Raw genomic sequence first — 16,323 nt, forward strand, 5'->3', positions numbered from 1 at the left:
CCCTCAAGCAGTAAGTGCAATTCTAAGCAACAGACTACAAACTTTCAAAGCAGCTTCATTTCTGTCCACTAAAGACTTGAAGACAGTCAAAATTTCTTGTCTGGGGGCTTTCCTCATACATTTTAAGACATCCTACTAACAGCACTCAGTCACAGTCCATCTCCCCCAAAAAGGGCTACAAAAGCCATTCTGTGAGCAATTTCAGCCAAATCTTCAATTTATACAGGTATTTAGAAATATGCCATTTCTAATATGCATCATTGAGCCTTCTATCTGCTCTCCACTTGGCTAAGCACTGACTTCTGGGGTTTTTTATAAACTTCTTTATGAACATATACAGATACCCACAGCATGGAAGATCAGGCCTGAACCTAGAGCAAGTAGTAATGAGGCTTTTAGTTAATACATGGTTTCCCAAATAAACTCAGTGCAATTCCAGAGCAATCCCAGATAAAGTCCTATCCAGCAGCAGTCCTCTATCAAAACAGGCATGTTTGTTAAGAACTGCAAAGCTGCTAGGAAATGCCTGTGATCAGGCATTAGCACAATTATCACCCAATGCTTTCAAGAATTTGGAGCCACGCTAACATACAAAAGAATATTGAAACAGGAGTTACATGCTTTAGCATGCCTTTAATATCCATTAAGAATACTAAAGGCATATGCCATGAGAATATGGGCATAATCCTAGAAAAATATTTATACACCAGTGCAGGATGCCATATAAGGATTTTAGAAGCAATAAATTCAATAATAAATCACCACAGATTTTAAAAATCCATGTCATTTGTTTAGATGGAAAAAAAATATAGGAAGACAAATGGGAAGAAAAAGGGAAAAATTATCTGATAACACCTCTCTCAGTAAAAAAAGAAAAACAGAAGACTGATATTCACAGGGGGTCATGTATATCTACTGTGATATACATGCATTATACCCCCACAAAGCTCAAGTTGTCAGAGTCATTGTAGATGCTCATTTCTACTTGGAAGATTTCGTAAAGTTCTGAGCTTGAGAAATACTCTACTAAAAATTCAGTGCTACTTGTAAATGACTTCTGTAATAGAATCATTTTAGATGAAAATTAATTCTTGGCACTAATCTAAATATAATTAAAGCAAGAAGCGTTTCTGTTTGTTTTTTATCAATTAGTGTGTTAACTGAACAATTTTTCAGAAGTTCAGTTTTCTTCCTCTGTCAACTACTGAATGAAGAGATCAAGACAAACAGTATTTTCTTTATCTGAAAGAGGTCTACTGAATCAAAAGAGGACATTTCTTATCAAAGACATTTCATCTCAAAAAAAGTAATGCAAGAAGTTAAAAAGAATAAAATTAATCAAAATCATACATATTCATGTGTTATTCAAATACATAAATTGAAAGTTAAATACCTTCTTTTAATTTCTTCTCTGTAGGAAGCTTAGCTGCATTAGAAGAAACTTTGTACAAGAATTCACAAAGAAAGGTGAAATGCGAAGTATCTTCAGAGAAGCCACTTTCAGAACAAGGATCATAGTTTGGGAAATCTATTCAAATACAAAGGAGTAAAAAACATACAGATCTTCAGTTATACAAGCTAAAGCCATTTTTCCACATGTCTAAATGCATGTCTGTAAATATGCAGTTGCTCTGCAGTATCTTTACTACAACACTGATAAAACGTACTGGTTTTATTTTTATAATTAGAAAACAGAGTCATTAAAAAACTTGTTCACATTTGTTGCAATGTTGCCATTGTCAGCCACTGCTTGCCAAGGTAATATAAAATACTGTCTCCTGATGTACCAAAGTTTGATTTTCATCCATTGTGTAACATACTTCAACAGAAGGAGATTGCTTCTCTTGAGGGATTATACAGAGTTTACCAGCAACTCTGACAACAGACAGTCAACAATTCTGGGAATCATCACCAACATAGGCTGTCTCCCCTTCCCTAAAGATAAGAACATGACGGTGCTGCCTTGGCTGGAGGGCCAAAAGTAGAAAAGACAGGGCCAAGACAAGCAAACTTCTCTCTCTACAACCTTAGGACCGCTTGAGACCATAGGTAGCAAAGAAACCACTCTAGCTACACGTCTGCACCTGACTGAGCTCCACATCCTATGATCCAGTGCATGGCACCGGCCTGAGCAATACTCAGGCAGAAATTTAGACACTGTCTCTGTCCTTGGAAGCCTTAATTCATTCCTGTGTTTCCAATTAATCCTTTTTTAGTTCAGCTTGAATGTGAATCATTGTCACTTGGCAGAGTGACACAAGCCAAGGGGAAGCTGGTCCAGGACTACATCCACATAGCTTTTTTATTTTTTCAGTGTAGATCTGCACGTGAACTTTCAGCCCCTGATGGTTTCAGATACTGTCCAGCCCTTTTAAAAGAAAAGCTCAGCCACACCCATGCACCTCAATATATTTACTGTTAAGAGCAGCTTTCTGTTTTCAAGAGCCTCACAGCAGCCACACACTGCAAACAGAACTGTTCACTTCCAAGCCAAAGTTTATCATTTGCTCCAAGCTGCAACAGAAACTGTGATGGGAATAAGAGGTTTGTAGGACAGATCATATTGCAGGTTGAAGAGGTGAGTTTTATTTTGGGAGGAGAGTTTGTGAAAAAACAGCTAAGTCTTTTTGCAAAAGAAGTAAATATCAATTTAAATATTCTTTAAGAAAAAGAAAAAGCACTAGATGAATTCTTTAGACATATGTTAAATTTATGTACCCATTTTTTTTCTGGTAAAAGACATAATATTGGCAAGAAGATGATGGGTTTTTTCTATGCTATAACTAAGGGTATGAGATCTATGAGTGGGTATGAGATCTATGACTTATCACTGTGTTGTGTAAGTCCTAAACATGATGTCTGAGCAAAACAGCAAACTTGCCCACAATTGAAATTGTGCACTAATAAAACACAGTTAACGCCATCACAACTGCCCCTCTGATATACAAATATATTTCAAAGCAAAGCCAATTCTGCTTCTGATTTATTTCCTTCTCTTTCTCATAATAAAAAATTAGATCAAAAGTAAAAAAAATGCATCACACCTGAGAACTTATTATGGTACAGGAATTCCATCTGCAGTCTTTGTCCAGCTTTCTTGGCCAATAAGTATGGGGTGCTGTTAACAGGGTCTCCAGTGGCACACATGGCATCAGCCCCACTGAAGAGCAACATCAGAGTTTCTAGCACATCTTGCTTGACTACAGCAGCACACAGGGCCTTATCATAGAGAGGGGAAACAGGAAGTCTGTTTAAATTAGAAAGTTACTGGCAACAAATACATGCAACCTAGATGCAAATCCTTTCAACTCTGATATAGCTGGACCATACATATTGAGAAGTACCAAAGCCGTGAAGTATGGTCTGAATCTAGAAAAATTCAGCAACAAAAATATCCCAAAATATCAACCCAAACCCAGCAAAATGTTGCTTTCACAAATTCCACTTGGGAAGGATAACATGAGTAAATACAATTGGAGGGGAAGCCTGCTGTTTATTTGCATCAAACTACTAAAGAAAGACTCTCGCTGTTTCAGACCTCAGAAGTTCAACAAAAGGATGAGATTAGATTCTTAGACTCTATTCCTGGGAGACATACTGAAATTCCTAGGTAGATTTTTTTAAAACCACCATCTGTGAATAAGGCAAACTACTCTTTTTATTAAGATGTATCATAAGATACATGAAAACAATTAATATATATTAAGGTTTTTTTGCTCTTATTATTAACTTGTGTCTTGATACTTGTTCATCTTCCTTGAAATATAAACATCTCACCACATCCTAAATCATGAGTCTCCTTTTATTTTTGTATACACAAAGACAAACATGATAAACTTATATTTTTCTTTTACAATACTGGTCCAAAACCTTAAAACCAAAAATAGCTACACAATTAGAGCAACCTCTTCCATTAAAATTTATATGACTTAATATTTATTTAAGTTATTTAGTTAATGAATGAGGTTTTCTTAAATGATTAAGGCAAAAGTCACTCAAAATAGGAAGATTATTCCTATAAAATTTAGCTGTTCTAAGAAACATATAAGCACCCAGGACACACAAGATAACAGAGAAGACAGTTCAGTAAAAATTCTAGAATTACTTGGCAATGAATGCCTTATTTCACAGTAATTTCATGTCTCTACAGAGAATTTGATAACTTTTCCCAGTATTTAAATGATTATTTGACATATATCCTTCTCCACAAAAAAAAAAAAACCCACCAAACACAATCTCTGTATATCCTTTGAGACAATTTGATTCATGTAATTGAGTGCATTAAATTGCAGAATGCATTAAAACTCTTCTGTCTTCATCAACCCTGAAAAATCATGACTCAAACCATCAGATCTTAGAATTCAGTCAAATGGACATCAGACTTTACAGAGACATTGAGAATTGAAGTTCTCTGTTTTACAACTCTAAAGAACTTGTTATTTTTGTAAAAGTAGAGAACACATATTTTCCATCACTAATTCCAGCTTTTTCATTTCCAATAAGCTACAAGCTGCTATGTAATTGTGTATGAGCTATTTTCACCATTGATAACAATGAATCATCTACTGCATTTGAATGTTAGATGTCAGACAAACACATAAGGAAGTAATGTAAAGAAGTGAGGTGGAAATTTGCATCCCTAGAGTACAGTTACATTAAAACAAAGATCCATAGTTTGATGGCTAAGGAAAACATAGGAAGAACTACAATAATCTTCTTCAAATAAACTAACAGGAAAAACAACAAACTAGGTAGTTATCCAATGACTACTGCAAAGGCTCCTAAATAACCCTTATTCAAAGGTTATTGTGTCAGAATGTCACCCAGGACACTGAATTAATTTACCAGTTTTACAAGATGACCAAATTGGACACGGATACTATACAATCCAAAACACAGTATTGGCTTAACCGTGCTATATTACCTTATTCAACTGTTCCTTGGTTTTGTAGTGGAAAGGTGTTTTTCTGAATTTTCCCTCTTTGTATTTTTGTGTAATGAATGCTATCCTTTTTTCTGCAGGGTCATCAATATGCAATTCTTCATCTGGAGGAAGATTTCCAGCCCAAAAACTGTTTGCCCTCTTATTTCCAATGACAATAAAGAGCTGGATGAGATGCAGGGAATAAATTAGCAAATTAGTACGAAGGATATGAAGCTAGCCTCTAAACAGATTTCAGCCACTAAAAGTTGAAAAATTATTAAAGAAAAGAAAATTTCCTTCAGGAGACAGCAGCCTCTCTCAGTCACTGCCTATGGTCATCTACAAATGAATAATAAAGCCAGCAGCCATCATTTACCATCAATAGCAGCCAAGTTTTACAAGGTTAAACAGTTATAACACTTCATTATATATTAGAAAATATTAGTTCAAGTTCAAAGGAGACTAGCATGTATTTTAAAGAAAACACTGGTGGCTCCAACCCTCTTTATCAGACCACTTTTTTACCACCACCACTTTTTAACATCCCAAGCAGCTAAGCTGGTAGTGACAAGTCTCCTCTCTTTTCCCCTCTCTTCATCTTAAGTGCTCTCCAAAAGCATTTTATTTCTTTTTCCCCCAAAATATTAAGTACTTGAAGAAATACTAAGAGCAACTGTACATTTTGTTAGTAAAACAAATATTTGGAATTACACAGGGGTACATGATGCACAGAAACATCAAGTTTACTGTAACAGCACCATATTGTTTAGCAGCTGTATGTTCAGTTATCTTGTGAATAAAGCAGTCAATACCTCCCTTTCATGCAGTAGGCTTCAAGATGGAAAAAAAGAGTTAGAATATCACAACATACCTCAATAAGTTCATTGCTCCAAATGCTTGCATCCATTTTTAGACTCCGGACCTTTGAATCTCTTGGTCCTAAAGATCTGTGTTGTCCTGAAAATCCAAGAGTGTTACTTAACTAAGGCACTTAAACAGGGTTTCTCTTCTGCTTAGACAATAAAAAAATGTGATCAAGCCAGATTCATTCTATTTGCTATTTTTAAAATAGGTTGGGTTTGACATTTGAATAATTTAAACAAAAGGATCAAAAATACATATAGTTTTTTTAAAAAAAAGTTTATTTCATTTGATAATGAATAAAAAAATAGGCTGTCTCATGTAGACTATTTCTGAGATAGTTTGGTTTTAAATAAAGCATAGAATTATAAATTATTTCCTTGAATCTACAGCTTAAGCATATATTTCACTATAAAACATGACAACTGTATTTTGAGTAGTATCTAAAAAAGCTATCCCTGTTGGCAGTAAAATGTGTGCAATGTAAAAAAATTAATACCCAAAATTTATACACTGAAAATTGTTATTCTTTGGCATCTAGCCTTGCAAAAGCCATTCTTTTCCCATGAAGTGTTAGTGTGTCTTAATTTTCACTAATTGTGAAGGATGATTCACCTGAGAGTTACCACAGACATGTCATTAATGCATGAAAGTGCTTTAGAATAAGGCTGACCTTGGTATTAAAAAAAAAAAAAAAAAAGTTATGCTCACATTTTGTTTCTCAAAAGTTCTATGAAAATAACACTTCAAAAATTAAAAAAAAAAAAACAAAAACAAAACCCACAAAAAAAAAAAAAGCACCAATTCAAGGACATACATAGATATGCAAATATGACATTTTGTAGCAAACACATAGCTTGTCATTAATTACTCTACCTGCACACTTCTTACAAATGACAACACAGAGATTGATGGATGCCCAGTCAGGACCGGGAGCTTTACAGTCAGCGCAGCTCCTGTTGGACTCATTGAACCAAATCTTCTCAGCTACTTCATAATCAGATAGAGTTTCTGCTATTGATTGCTGGAGTGCTTCAATCCAGTCTTGTTTCTCTCTTTCTGACTCTGCTGTAAAGCTGAAACAATTGACTTTTCTGTGTTATTGATCTTTATTTTAAAGCCCAATTAAACACGGTCTGTAGCCTCTTTATTTATTACATTTACACCCAAAATCACAGTCAAAAGTCTTCCTCCACACAGATAAAAATCCTAAGATGGAATGTATAATTTTGTATTTTTAAATTCAACAAAACTCCCTCTGTTTTAGTCTTGTTTTCAACAAAACCACTACTAGTATAAGGTATGTAGCTTTTGTGACATTCATGTAACATCTCTGAGCTAATTTCAATCCTTTTATGCTATTAATTACCAAACTTAAATACTGAAGTTTAACAAAAGCATAGAATGACATAAGGAAACATGGAGAATTAAATGAGAATTAAAAAAAACTACTGAGAATTAAAAAAAAAAAGAGAGACTTTTAAAAAGAACTTGCTTTTCATTTAAATTTATCTTTTTAAAAATTAAATAGGAAAAAACCATCAACATGATCATGTCTTAAGAAAAAATCAAAGAACTATCTATCTACCAAGTAGCAACAGATCCAAATTGCTGATCAAGACTATTTTACCTGCTAGCTGACTGAGAGTGAAAGTATTTCCTAACATTCAACAATCCCAGGAGAACAAAGAAATTTCCTCCTTCATTACAACATTTCAGTTAAGAAACACTACAACACTTAACAAAAGGCTTTTATTAGCATGTACTTTCATTTTCTTAAAAATCATTACAAGTCTCAGCAATCAGCCAAAGTGAAACTTTCAACTACTTTCATCCAAGGATTTCTACAAGGGATAGCACATGAAAGCTTCTTTTCAAATAAAATGCATAAGACTAAATGGATGCAGCATTATTTCACAATTGAAGTTTATTATTCTTTAGGATGAAGTCAATTTGTGAAAGTGGAGGAATTCATTTCTCTTTTCTTCTCCTTTTGCCCTTGCACAGAATGAACAAAGGCTACATAAAAGTACAAACCTGTGAGAATAATATGCCTAGTCAGGAGCTAACAGATGAAGCACACAACTAAATAAATCAAAGAAAATCCTCCCATTTTTCTAAACATTGCTGAACATCCTTAATAAAAACATTATCTTTTCATCCAAACTAGCTACAATGCTGCAGTATGAAACCCAGTTAGTGCCTTAGTTAATTGCATATTTTGTAAAGCAAATACTCAACTTCTTACCTAAAGCTTTTATAAGGAGTAATTATTTCAAAAGATTGCTTTGCAGCCCGATCCACTTGTTTTACATTTGCCACATTCATAGGGATTAAAGTGATACCAAATCCTGTCTTAAAGTCCTAGGAAAAAGAAAATAAAGGTTTAGGTATAATAAAGGTATCATTCAAGAATAAAACAGGTAAAGAAAAATTATTTCATCATGGTCCAAACAAAACAAGATCAGTAACAGACATCTTTGCCATAACACATAAGCCACTTCTAATTTATTAATGGATAAACAAAACCTCCACTAAATTTTGTCCAACCAATAAGTTTCCAACTGCTAGAATGACCTTACTTCATTGTTGGTAGGAGTAAAAATGCATGCTCAAACAATTAATAAAGGAAAGAATTTTTTAAAAAGTGTAAACAATAGATTGCATCAAAATGGGAATGCAAACTTCCGGAAGGATCTAGCTTAAATCATGCTTTAGTGTCTAAATAAATTTTATAAATCTAAATCCTTCTAACTGAGAGCAGCTTTTCTTGCTTTAAGACTGCTGCTTTAGGAATTTGCTTTAACAAACTAGATATGTGTAGAATTCTTTCTTAAACCTTTGGTTCCTCATGCTTCTGATGTAGAACATGAACTAAACATCTCCTTGAAAAAAGGTCCTACACAGCAGCTAAAAGAGTTAGTTACAATTCAGTTATAAGAAAGTATTTTTATCTTAAGTGAACAAGTGAAACAAGTGAAATTGTTTGGGTTTTTTTTAATACATGGAAAAATGTACTAAAAAAATTACTTTTGCATTGACAGAATTAGGAAATAAAATGTGAGTTCACACTGAGCTGTGAGGGCCTCTCAAAATGTATGGATTTTGCAAAATCAGGTGAATACATGCATTATTTCTTTTCTATTTGGAATACCATCAGCATTTCCTTCTTTAAATTTATTTACATGTTCATCTCAAGGCAGTCACTTCCACAAGTTTAATTTTGGGAAATATTAGCATACTTCTTGAGAATAGTAAATAAATCAGAAACAAAACCAAGCTATATCACCCAAGCAAAGAGCCAAACTGACATATCTTACCATTTGCATGTTCACTGTTACCTCTCACATAACAAGTGTTTGGGTACAGACTGATAAAAATAAAAGCACTGAAGGGTAAAAACTTCAGAGTTGCCTGCCTCTTAAGAGAGGATTCTTTTTCTAATTAATACACATTTCAACCTGCATCACGGACCAGTTTCTCTTTGTAAGAGAAATCTTTGTAAGATTCACAGATTTTTGAGCGCTACGACCTACATGGAGAACATACTTCACAAAACTTTTATTTCCCTATTTCAGGTATGAGCAAATAAAACTATCATTATAGCCAGGCTTGCTAAGGCTAAATCTGACAGAAGACACATGTGTGTGTGTGTGTCTGTGCACAAGCAGAAGTATCAATTGTATCACACGAGGCACTGAATAGATTAATGCCCCAAAAAGCACAATAACATCCATTAAAAGATGATATTTTTCGAACAACAGAATTCCTACTATTTAAATAAACTGTGAGATAGGTTAGCTAATGTTTCCTTACCAGACTTCTTATTAAGAATTTTTGGGTGTTTTCTATATGCCATTACCTTTGACAGCAGCAGTGGGGAACTAGGTGTGAATTTCAACACAAATCTTTATAAAATGTAGAAGCTTTTCAATAACTAACCTATCTTAGCCACTCCTCATATAATTTATTTTAGAAAATAGATAAAAAATAGAAATATTTTTAAATATTTCCCCTTGTGTTCTACCCTCTTAATCTGTAACCTAAATATTTTTATTCTCTCCCCTCATCTTCAGCCCCCGCTCCATTTGCCTATAAATCAAGGGGTTCCATACTGACACACCTGCCTCAGAAGACAGCAGAGAATTCTGTTAAGCCTACACAATCCCTAATTCACTCTCTATGGGAAAAGAGTGGGCAGAAAAACTTCCTTTTGAGTGTGAACTTGACAGCATCCTCTGTAGCAGTGAAGCATTCTTAACTTGACATCACCAGTGAGAAAAAGCAGAGCATGAAATAGTAAAAAAAAAAAGGATAGAAAAATAAAAAACCTTAATTTCTATCAGTGAAATGAAAAAGAAACCTAACCAAAACAACCCAAAACCATTTGTAGAATTAAATGGTTTATGCTTCTGAGATGTAAATTGGTTGCAAATTTCATTTATTGATTCAAGTATTTCAAATTATTTAAAATAATTTGCCTTAAGAAATCCTGATTCTCAAATGAGCAGTAATAAGCCCATCCTTGAACCTGCACAGTGAAATGCATTTTTTGTTTACTAAATGACAGCTGAAAAACCACCAGAAGCCATGATTAAAAGGTGTTCAATACCCTTCTAGGTGCAGATTAAAGTTCACTGAAGGTAAATGATTAATAAAGACAGCCAAAATAATAACTACCTTATTGAGCCTGATCAAAGTTCCCCTGTAGAGTAGCTTCCCTTTAGGCACTTCCTACTGGTGATGGTCATAAAAATAATGCAAATAAGAAAAGGCACATGCTCATCTTCCTAAAAACACTTCCATCAATCTGAGCACTTAAAAGTCCTTAAGAAGCAGTTGCAGCACAGAAAATTATACTTACTAGCCACTGACAGACACATTCTCAAAGAATTAAAATGCCCAACAACAACAACATGTTTTGAGGTCTCCACAGGATCTTACTTCATAGATTTCCCAAATACTGGTTGTCAAAAAAGGAAGGCCTTCAGTATATGCATATTGCCACCTGATAACTGAGAATTTTCAATTTTTTGCCTGACAACTGAAAATTTCCTCTTATGTTCATTACATAACATAAGAGGAAAGAAACGCTAACTAAATTTCATTCACCTACTTATTCCATAATGTTCCTTCTTGAAAATAATTTATTCTATATTCCTTTCAGACACTTTCTTATGCCTTCAAACAGCTGGTTGCACCTCCTTTCCTTGGAGCAAAACAGAGCAAGCTGCATGGATGCAACCTGCCACACAAAGATCACACAAACATATTTACGTCTGTGAAAACAGACACCAAACTTTGTTGTACTACATTCAACAGTACAGAACCAAGAAAGCACTCTATAAACAAGTGCATTAATTTAAAAGTCTTTACCTTTAGGTGCAGCACCAACCCTTCAAAATTTGCACAAGTGCCCAGTATCTGAACAATCCCATTAAAGAAAGAATAACTCACTATGCTTTACATTCAGCAAGGGCATGAGAACTTACAATACTGAATTCCAGTGTGAGGAATGTCAGAAATGTTAAGAAATTTGAATCTACTTTTCAGAACAGAATATGTGGCGAATTAAGCAATTTCATTGGTACATTAGAGTGAAGTTATTTCCATAATGGTCCAAACAAACTCCTTAGGGTAACTCACAACGCTTGGCATAAACCTGGCTTTGTGAGTGACAGGCACACTAGAATCTAATTTTCAGTGCTCAGAATTGTATCCTTTCAGGAGTGCAGTCTTCTTCTCTACTTCAGAAACAGAAGTGGGAATTGGTACAGGGAAGAAAGAAGTGCTCCACTTTGAAAGATGAATTCATTCACTTTGAGTGCACAGAAGGACAATAGGGCTATTCAAGAACTTTACAAAAAATATCGACAGCAAAAGCAAGCAGTATCTTTTCAGAATAAGAATTGTCTTGCTTCTACCCACTGAAAGCTCATTGTTTCAGATACAGTGAACTGCACTACGCTTTCTGACAAAGGAAGAAAAGTTTAAGATTCAAAAATGCACAGAGAAAGATGAGGGTTGGGGTTTTTTTGTTTTTTTTTTTTTTTTTATTCAAATATAGATATGACTAAAGTGTCTATAGTTATACTATCTGTATGAATTCTTAGAAAAGTTGAAAATGAGTTGACAATAAGAGCTTTAAAAAAAACCCTAAACATTCTTTATAGTTATAATAATAGACCAAAAGTATTCACTAAACAGCACAGTTAAATGAAGGCTAAAAATACTAAGATGAGTACTGGCTTTCTGATTAGCTGTTGTTCTTTCCTGAAGGGTGAATTATTATAATGTGGGAGTGTTGCTGTCATTATCACCCCTGTCTGAAAAAGACATAACCTATGAAAGCCTGTCATTTGTATATAAAACATGAACTTATTTAACTTTTATTTTTAAACATACCTTTAACACGTATCTATAAAGTGTGTCTCGGTGTACAAAACTGCCCTCTTTATTATGCATTGTCTTTTCATAGGCAAAGGCTGCCCCATGACAGGCTTTACTAACATTTCTTCAATTATATTTTGGATGAAATTCATGGAGATTCAAAATTTGTCTCATACCTTTTCTAACATGCCACCACTGTTTTACAGACACAGAAATAATTATCAAGGCTAAAGAACACTAAAGTATATATGTATTAAGTATATATGTATAATCATGCAACTACACCTGAACAAGTGAAATTTTCAGAGCTGTTGGATGCCTAGCTTTCAGTATGTTGTCTTTCTGCATGCAAGTCATAAATAAATTTATAATCAGAGGCTGAACCTTGTGGCTCTCAGTGAACACAATTTATCCGCAAAACAGCACTTCTAAAAATTCTCTTCTGCTACCTAGAAATGATAATTATTTTTCTTTCTATTTTTTCCCTTCCACTTGGTTTTGTTCCAGTAACACTAGGGCTGGCATTCTTAATGGTTTAGTCAAACCAAAATTCATCTGAACACAGGAGTTCTAGAGATGCTGCTTGTGTTCCTCAACATTTACTGTTTCAGGAGTTATTACCATGTCTTTGCATGCACTGTCTTTCATGGATCTAACATTAGCTCCCCAATGTATGAAGTTGATTAAAAAAAAAATCTTTGCATCAGGAAAACATCTCAGAGAAATGAAACCAAAAAAATGTGGCCACATTTATAGCTTTACCCATACTCCTCACATAAAAATAAAAAGTTAACTAACTTAAAATACTGAAATAAAATAAATACTGAAAATAAAATGTTAACTAACTTCTTCTTTCATATTAGAAATATCAATCCATATTTTTATCTCTTTCATTTTTGGTAGAGGACTAACTGGATAACAGCAACAGCAGAGAAAAAGGAAAATTGCTGACATGAGTTCAAGAGACTATGTCTCTACATACTCACACACGCATATACACACATAAGTATATACCTTAATATATAAATGTATGTTTGTAGCTTATTTTGAAGTAAAAAGAATACAGAAGTACAGAACTCTGAAGTACAGAAATAGTGCTGAAATATGTTGGGAACACAGCACATTTGGAAATTCTACATCAACTGAGTATTCTCACTGCACATCAGTTTTCTTCCTGTGTATTATGAGATCAAGGTGCATTTGCTTTTTGTGTCTTTGGCTGTCAGATCTTGAGGACATGCAATATTTAAGAGTGTGCATGCAGAGAGACAGATTAATATCTAACAGTGATAAGAGGTAACAAATCAAGAACATTATATTACATATAAAAATATATTTACACACAAAATTGTATATGTATGTGTTTATAAATGCACACCTTTTGGTTCCTTTTTAACAGCTATCTTTCATGCTACCTTATCACGCATTTATAAAAATATTACTCATATTTCTAAAACTACTCTTGTCCTCCTACCCACAGGACCTTACGTGGTTCCTTGAATTTACCATTTCATTTGCAATATCTCTTTAGATTTACCTTGGGGAAGTTACCACGAAGTTTGTGACAACTCCACTACTCCTGCAAGATCTGAAAATTCCCTTAACAATTTAGAATGATTTAGTCTTTTCCTTCCTTCTTACCCCATGGTATTTAAATCCTTCCAAACAACCAAATTATTCCAGAGAGAGTAAACGCCAGTAACTAGAATCCTTCAAATGAAGCATTCACAGTTTCTTTCCTCTCCTCATTATTTGGAGACATTACACTTCAGCCTTCCCAGCTATTAAGGAGGGCTAATTTCTGCAACAGAAATATGGGAAAAAACTGGCTTCCACATTAATGAAAAATTAAGGCCTTTTTAAAGAGTTTAAGAAAGAGTGACTTGTAATGCAAATTGCTTTGACGATATTAAGTTTACACAAGTTTATATTGATTTCCTCTCCTTCAATATGTCCTGAGCTTAGTGCCCCCATTTATTTTTCATCAGGCTTCTCTACATCCCTCATCACAGCCCAAAACCTTTTAATATAGATTTCCAGTGACAGTTATATATTGTGGATTGCAATACAAACCCCACATAGGTACTCTGTCTTACAGTCTTCTAATGAGGTCCCAAAATACAACCACAGTGAAGCATACAGTATATAATTACACACTGAAAAAATAATGTTAAAAGAACATGAAGGTTGCTAACTCAAGCCCTGATGAGCAAGGAGATGCTAGAATTCCAGTGGTCTCTGCATGTTAGCTCTGTAGCTGCATGCTCATCTGCTATGATATGTGAGATAGTCACATCATCAGTTTTAAGTTCTTCACTTAACTAAGAAAAATTCTTTCCCCCTTTAGAGAATGAAAAAGATTCATGCTATTTTTGAAAAAAAAAATTGTAACGACAACCTGGCATTCAAAATTTTGGAGGTTACAGAGAAGGAAGATAGCAAAAGACAAGAAGCGCCACTTAGACTACTCTAGTCAGTGCCATGTAAGATTGCCTGCAGTGGAGTACTTTGGACATACTGCTGGAATGCATCCCTCTCTGAATCATTCCACATCATTATTTTATAAAAAAATGTAATACCTGTACTTTGAGATAGCTTTATGATGAAAGCCAGTACATAAGAAGTGGGAATAACTAAGAGATTACTTTAAAAAATGTATTCTTGATGAACACTCTAAGGCAGTTACAACCTTAGATGTTACTTCTCATTTAAGTTAGAGATCTCTCTATTCACTTACTACAGGAGCAATTCAGAATCCTCACTTCAGCAGTTATGTGTATGTATTTTGCAATATCAATACAATTTTATATTGCTTGATTATGCACCATCAGGCCCATGCCTTGCTTGTTGTATGGGATGGATCTAGGACACATGAAGATGAAAGCTCCCTTCCTTTATGGGCTGCAAAATACAAAAGAAAAGATGAGGAGGATCACATAATTGAAGTGACTGAATACTATACTGGAGAGTTAGCTCTTATCTTTGCCTTTTCCAGTTTCTACTCAGTGTAAATCAAAGCCTTAGCATACAGTCATTTCACTGTACGTTTTTCATTTCCTAGTATCTGACTTTATGCTCTAGGGTTTGATTTGCAGAACTGCTGAGCAATTGGAACTCCAGCCAAGACCTATGAAAGCAGTATTTTAAGCAGGTATAGTTTGACAGAGAACTATTCCCTCCCAACCACCCATAAAAGACTGGAAAAACAGAGAATGCTAAATACAGGGATATTTGAATCCTTCATTCTGTTTCTCAGAACTGTGTGGTCACATGGAAGAGACAATTATGTTCCTTTAACTTACAGGCACTTATGAAAAATAAATTCCTCATTGCTCCTCAAAGAACATTTCTTTATCAGTGAAGGAATAAAGTGAATATAAAGCACTTTTCAACAGTGTTCTACAAAAAAGGCATGGGTACACCATGAAAAGAAATTAAAATTACTAAATAGACAATGCACTGAAAGAGGCAGTGGTCCAGTAGAAGGAAATAGCATATTATAGTATCTACTGCACAATATTATATTTGGGTGAAATTAAGGTCTTACAAATAAGACCAGTTTTCCCATTATTAGAGAGGTGCACAAATTTGTAACTGAGGTAATGTTACCAAAGGTTTTCAGCTGAGTTCTTCAAAAAAATTAAGTTTAAATAACACAGGAGCATCTGTCTCCCCAAGTAAGCTCTTACTCTAGATAGATCCTTGGCTTCGATCAACATCAACATAATAGCAGCAAATGAATCTTCAGGTCTTAGCAAGACTTAAGGAAAGTAGGTCAGAACAGGGAACACAGAGTCTACATTTCCCCACTTCTTTACTGCCCAGTCCCATAGGAAAAGGCTTTAGTGTACGGTCACAGTGAATTGAGACAAGATGATGCAATCTGTAAGGGGATGTTCAAAGTCACCAGCCACAAATATAAAAAAATAAAAGCTTCTATTTCTTAATCCTCAAAAATAAAGAGAGAATAAGACAACAGAGAGTAGAGAAAAGAGCATAATTCCAAATATATATACGTTTCTCACTTGTGCTGAAACATGCTAAAAGGGAAGAAACCATCCATGCTTCAACCATGCCATTACAAATAATTTGTATGTATGCAAATTATGTACTTCAGAAACAACATGTGCAAGTTCAATATAAGAATC

The 16,323-nt window shown here is 34.4% G+C and overlaps 1 protein-coding gene across 1 annotated transcript in view; it reads right to left on the reverse strand.

Annotated features, from left to right (window-relative positions):
* ARAP2 (ArfGAP with RhoGAP domain, ankyrin repeat and PH domain 2) overlaps window positions 1-16,323 on the reverse strand; it is a gene marked incomplete at both ends in the record, with an annotated part of 105,739 nt that overhangs the window by 48,898 nt on the left and 40,518 nt on the right. Inside the window, 6 exon segments of the mRNA XM_084204247.1 lie at window positions 1,394-1,528; window positions 3,045-3,219; window positions 4,925-5,107; window positions 5,796-5,881; window positions 6,662-6,861; window positions 8,034-8,149. Of these exon segments, the coding sequence (XP_084060373.1) occupies window positions 1,394-1,528; window positions 3,045-3,219; window positions 4,925-5,107; window positions 5,796-5,881; window positions 6,662-6,861; window positions 8,034-8,149 (895 nt within the window).

Source organism: Fringilla coelebs (genome assembly GCF_963513975.1).
Source record: "Fringilla coelebs genome assembly, chromosome: 4".
In the NCBI taxonomy this organism is placed as follows: domain Eukaryota; kingdom Metazoa; phylum Chordata; class Aves; order Passeriformes; family Fringillidae; genus Fringilla; species Fringilla coelebs.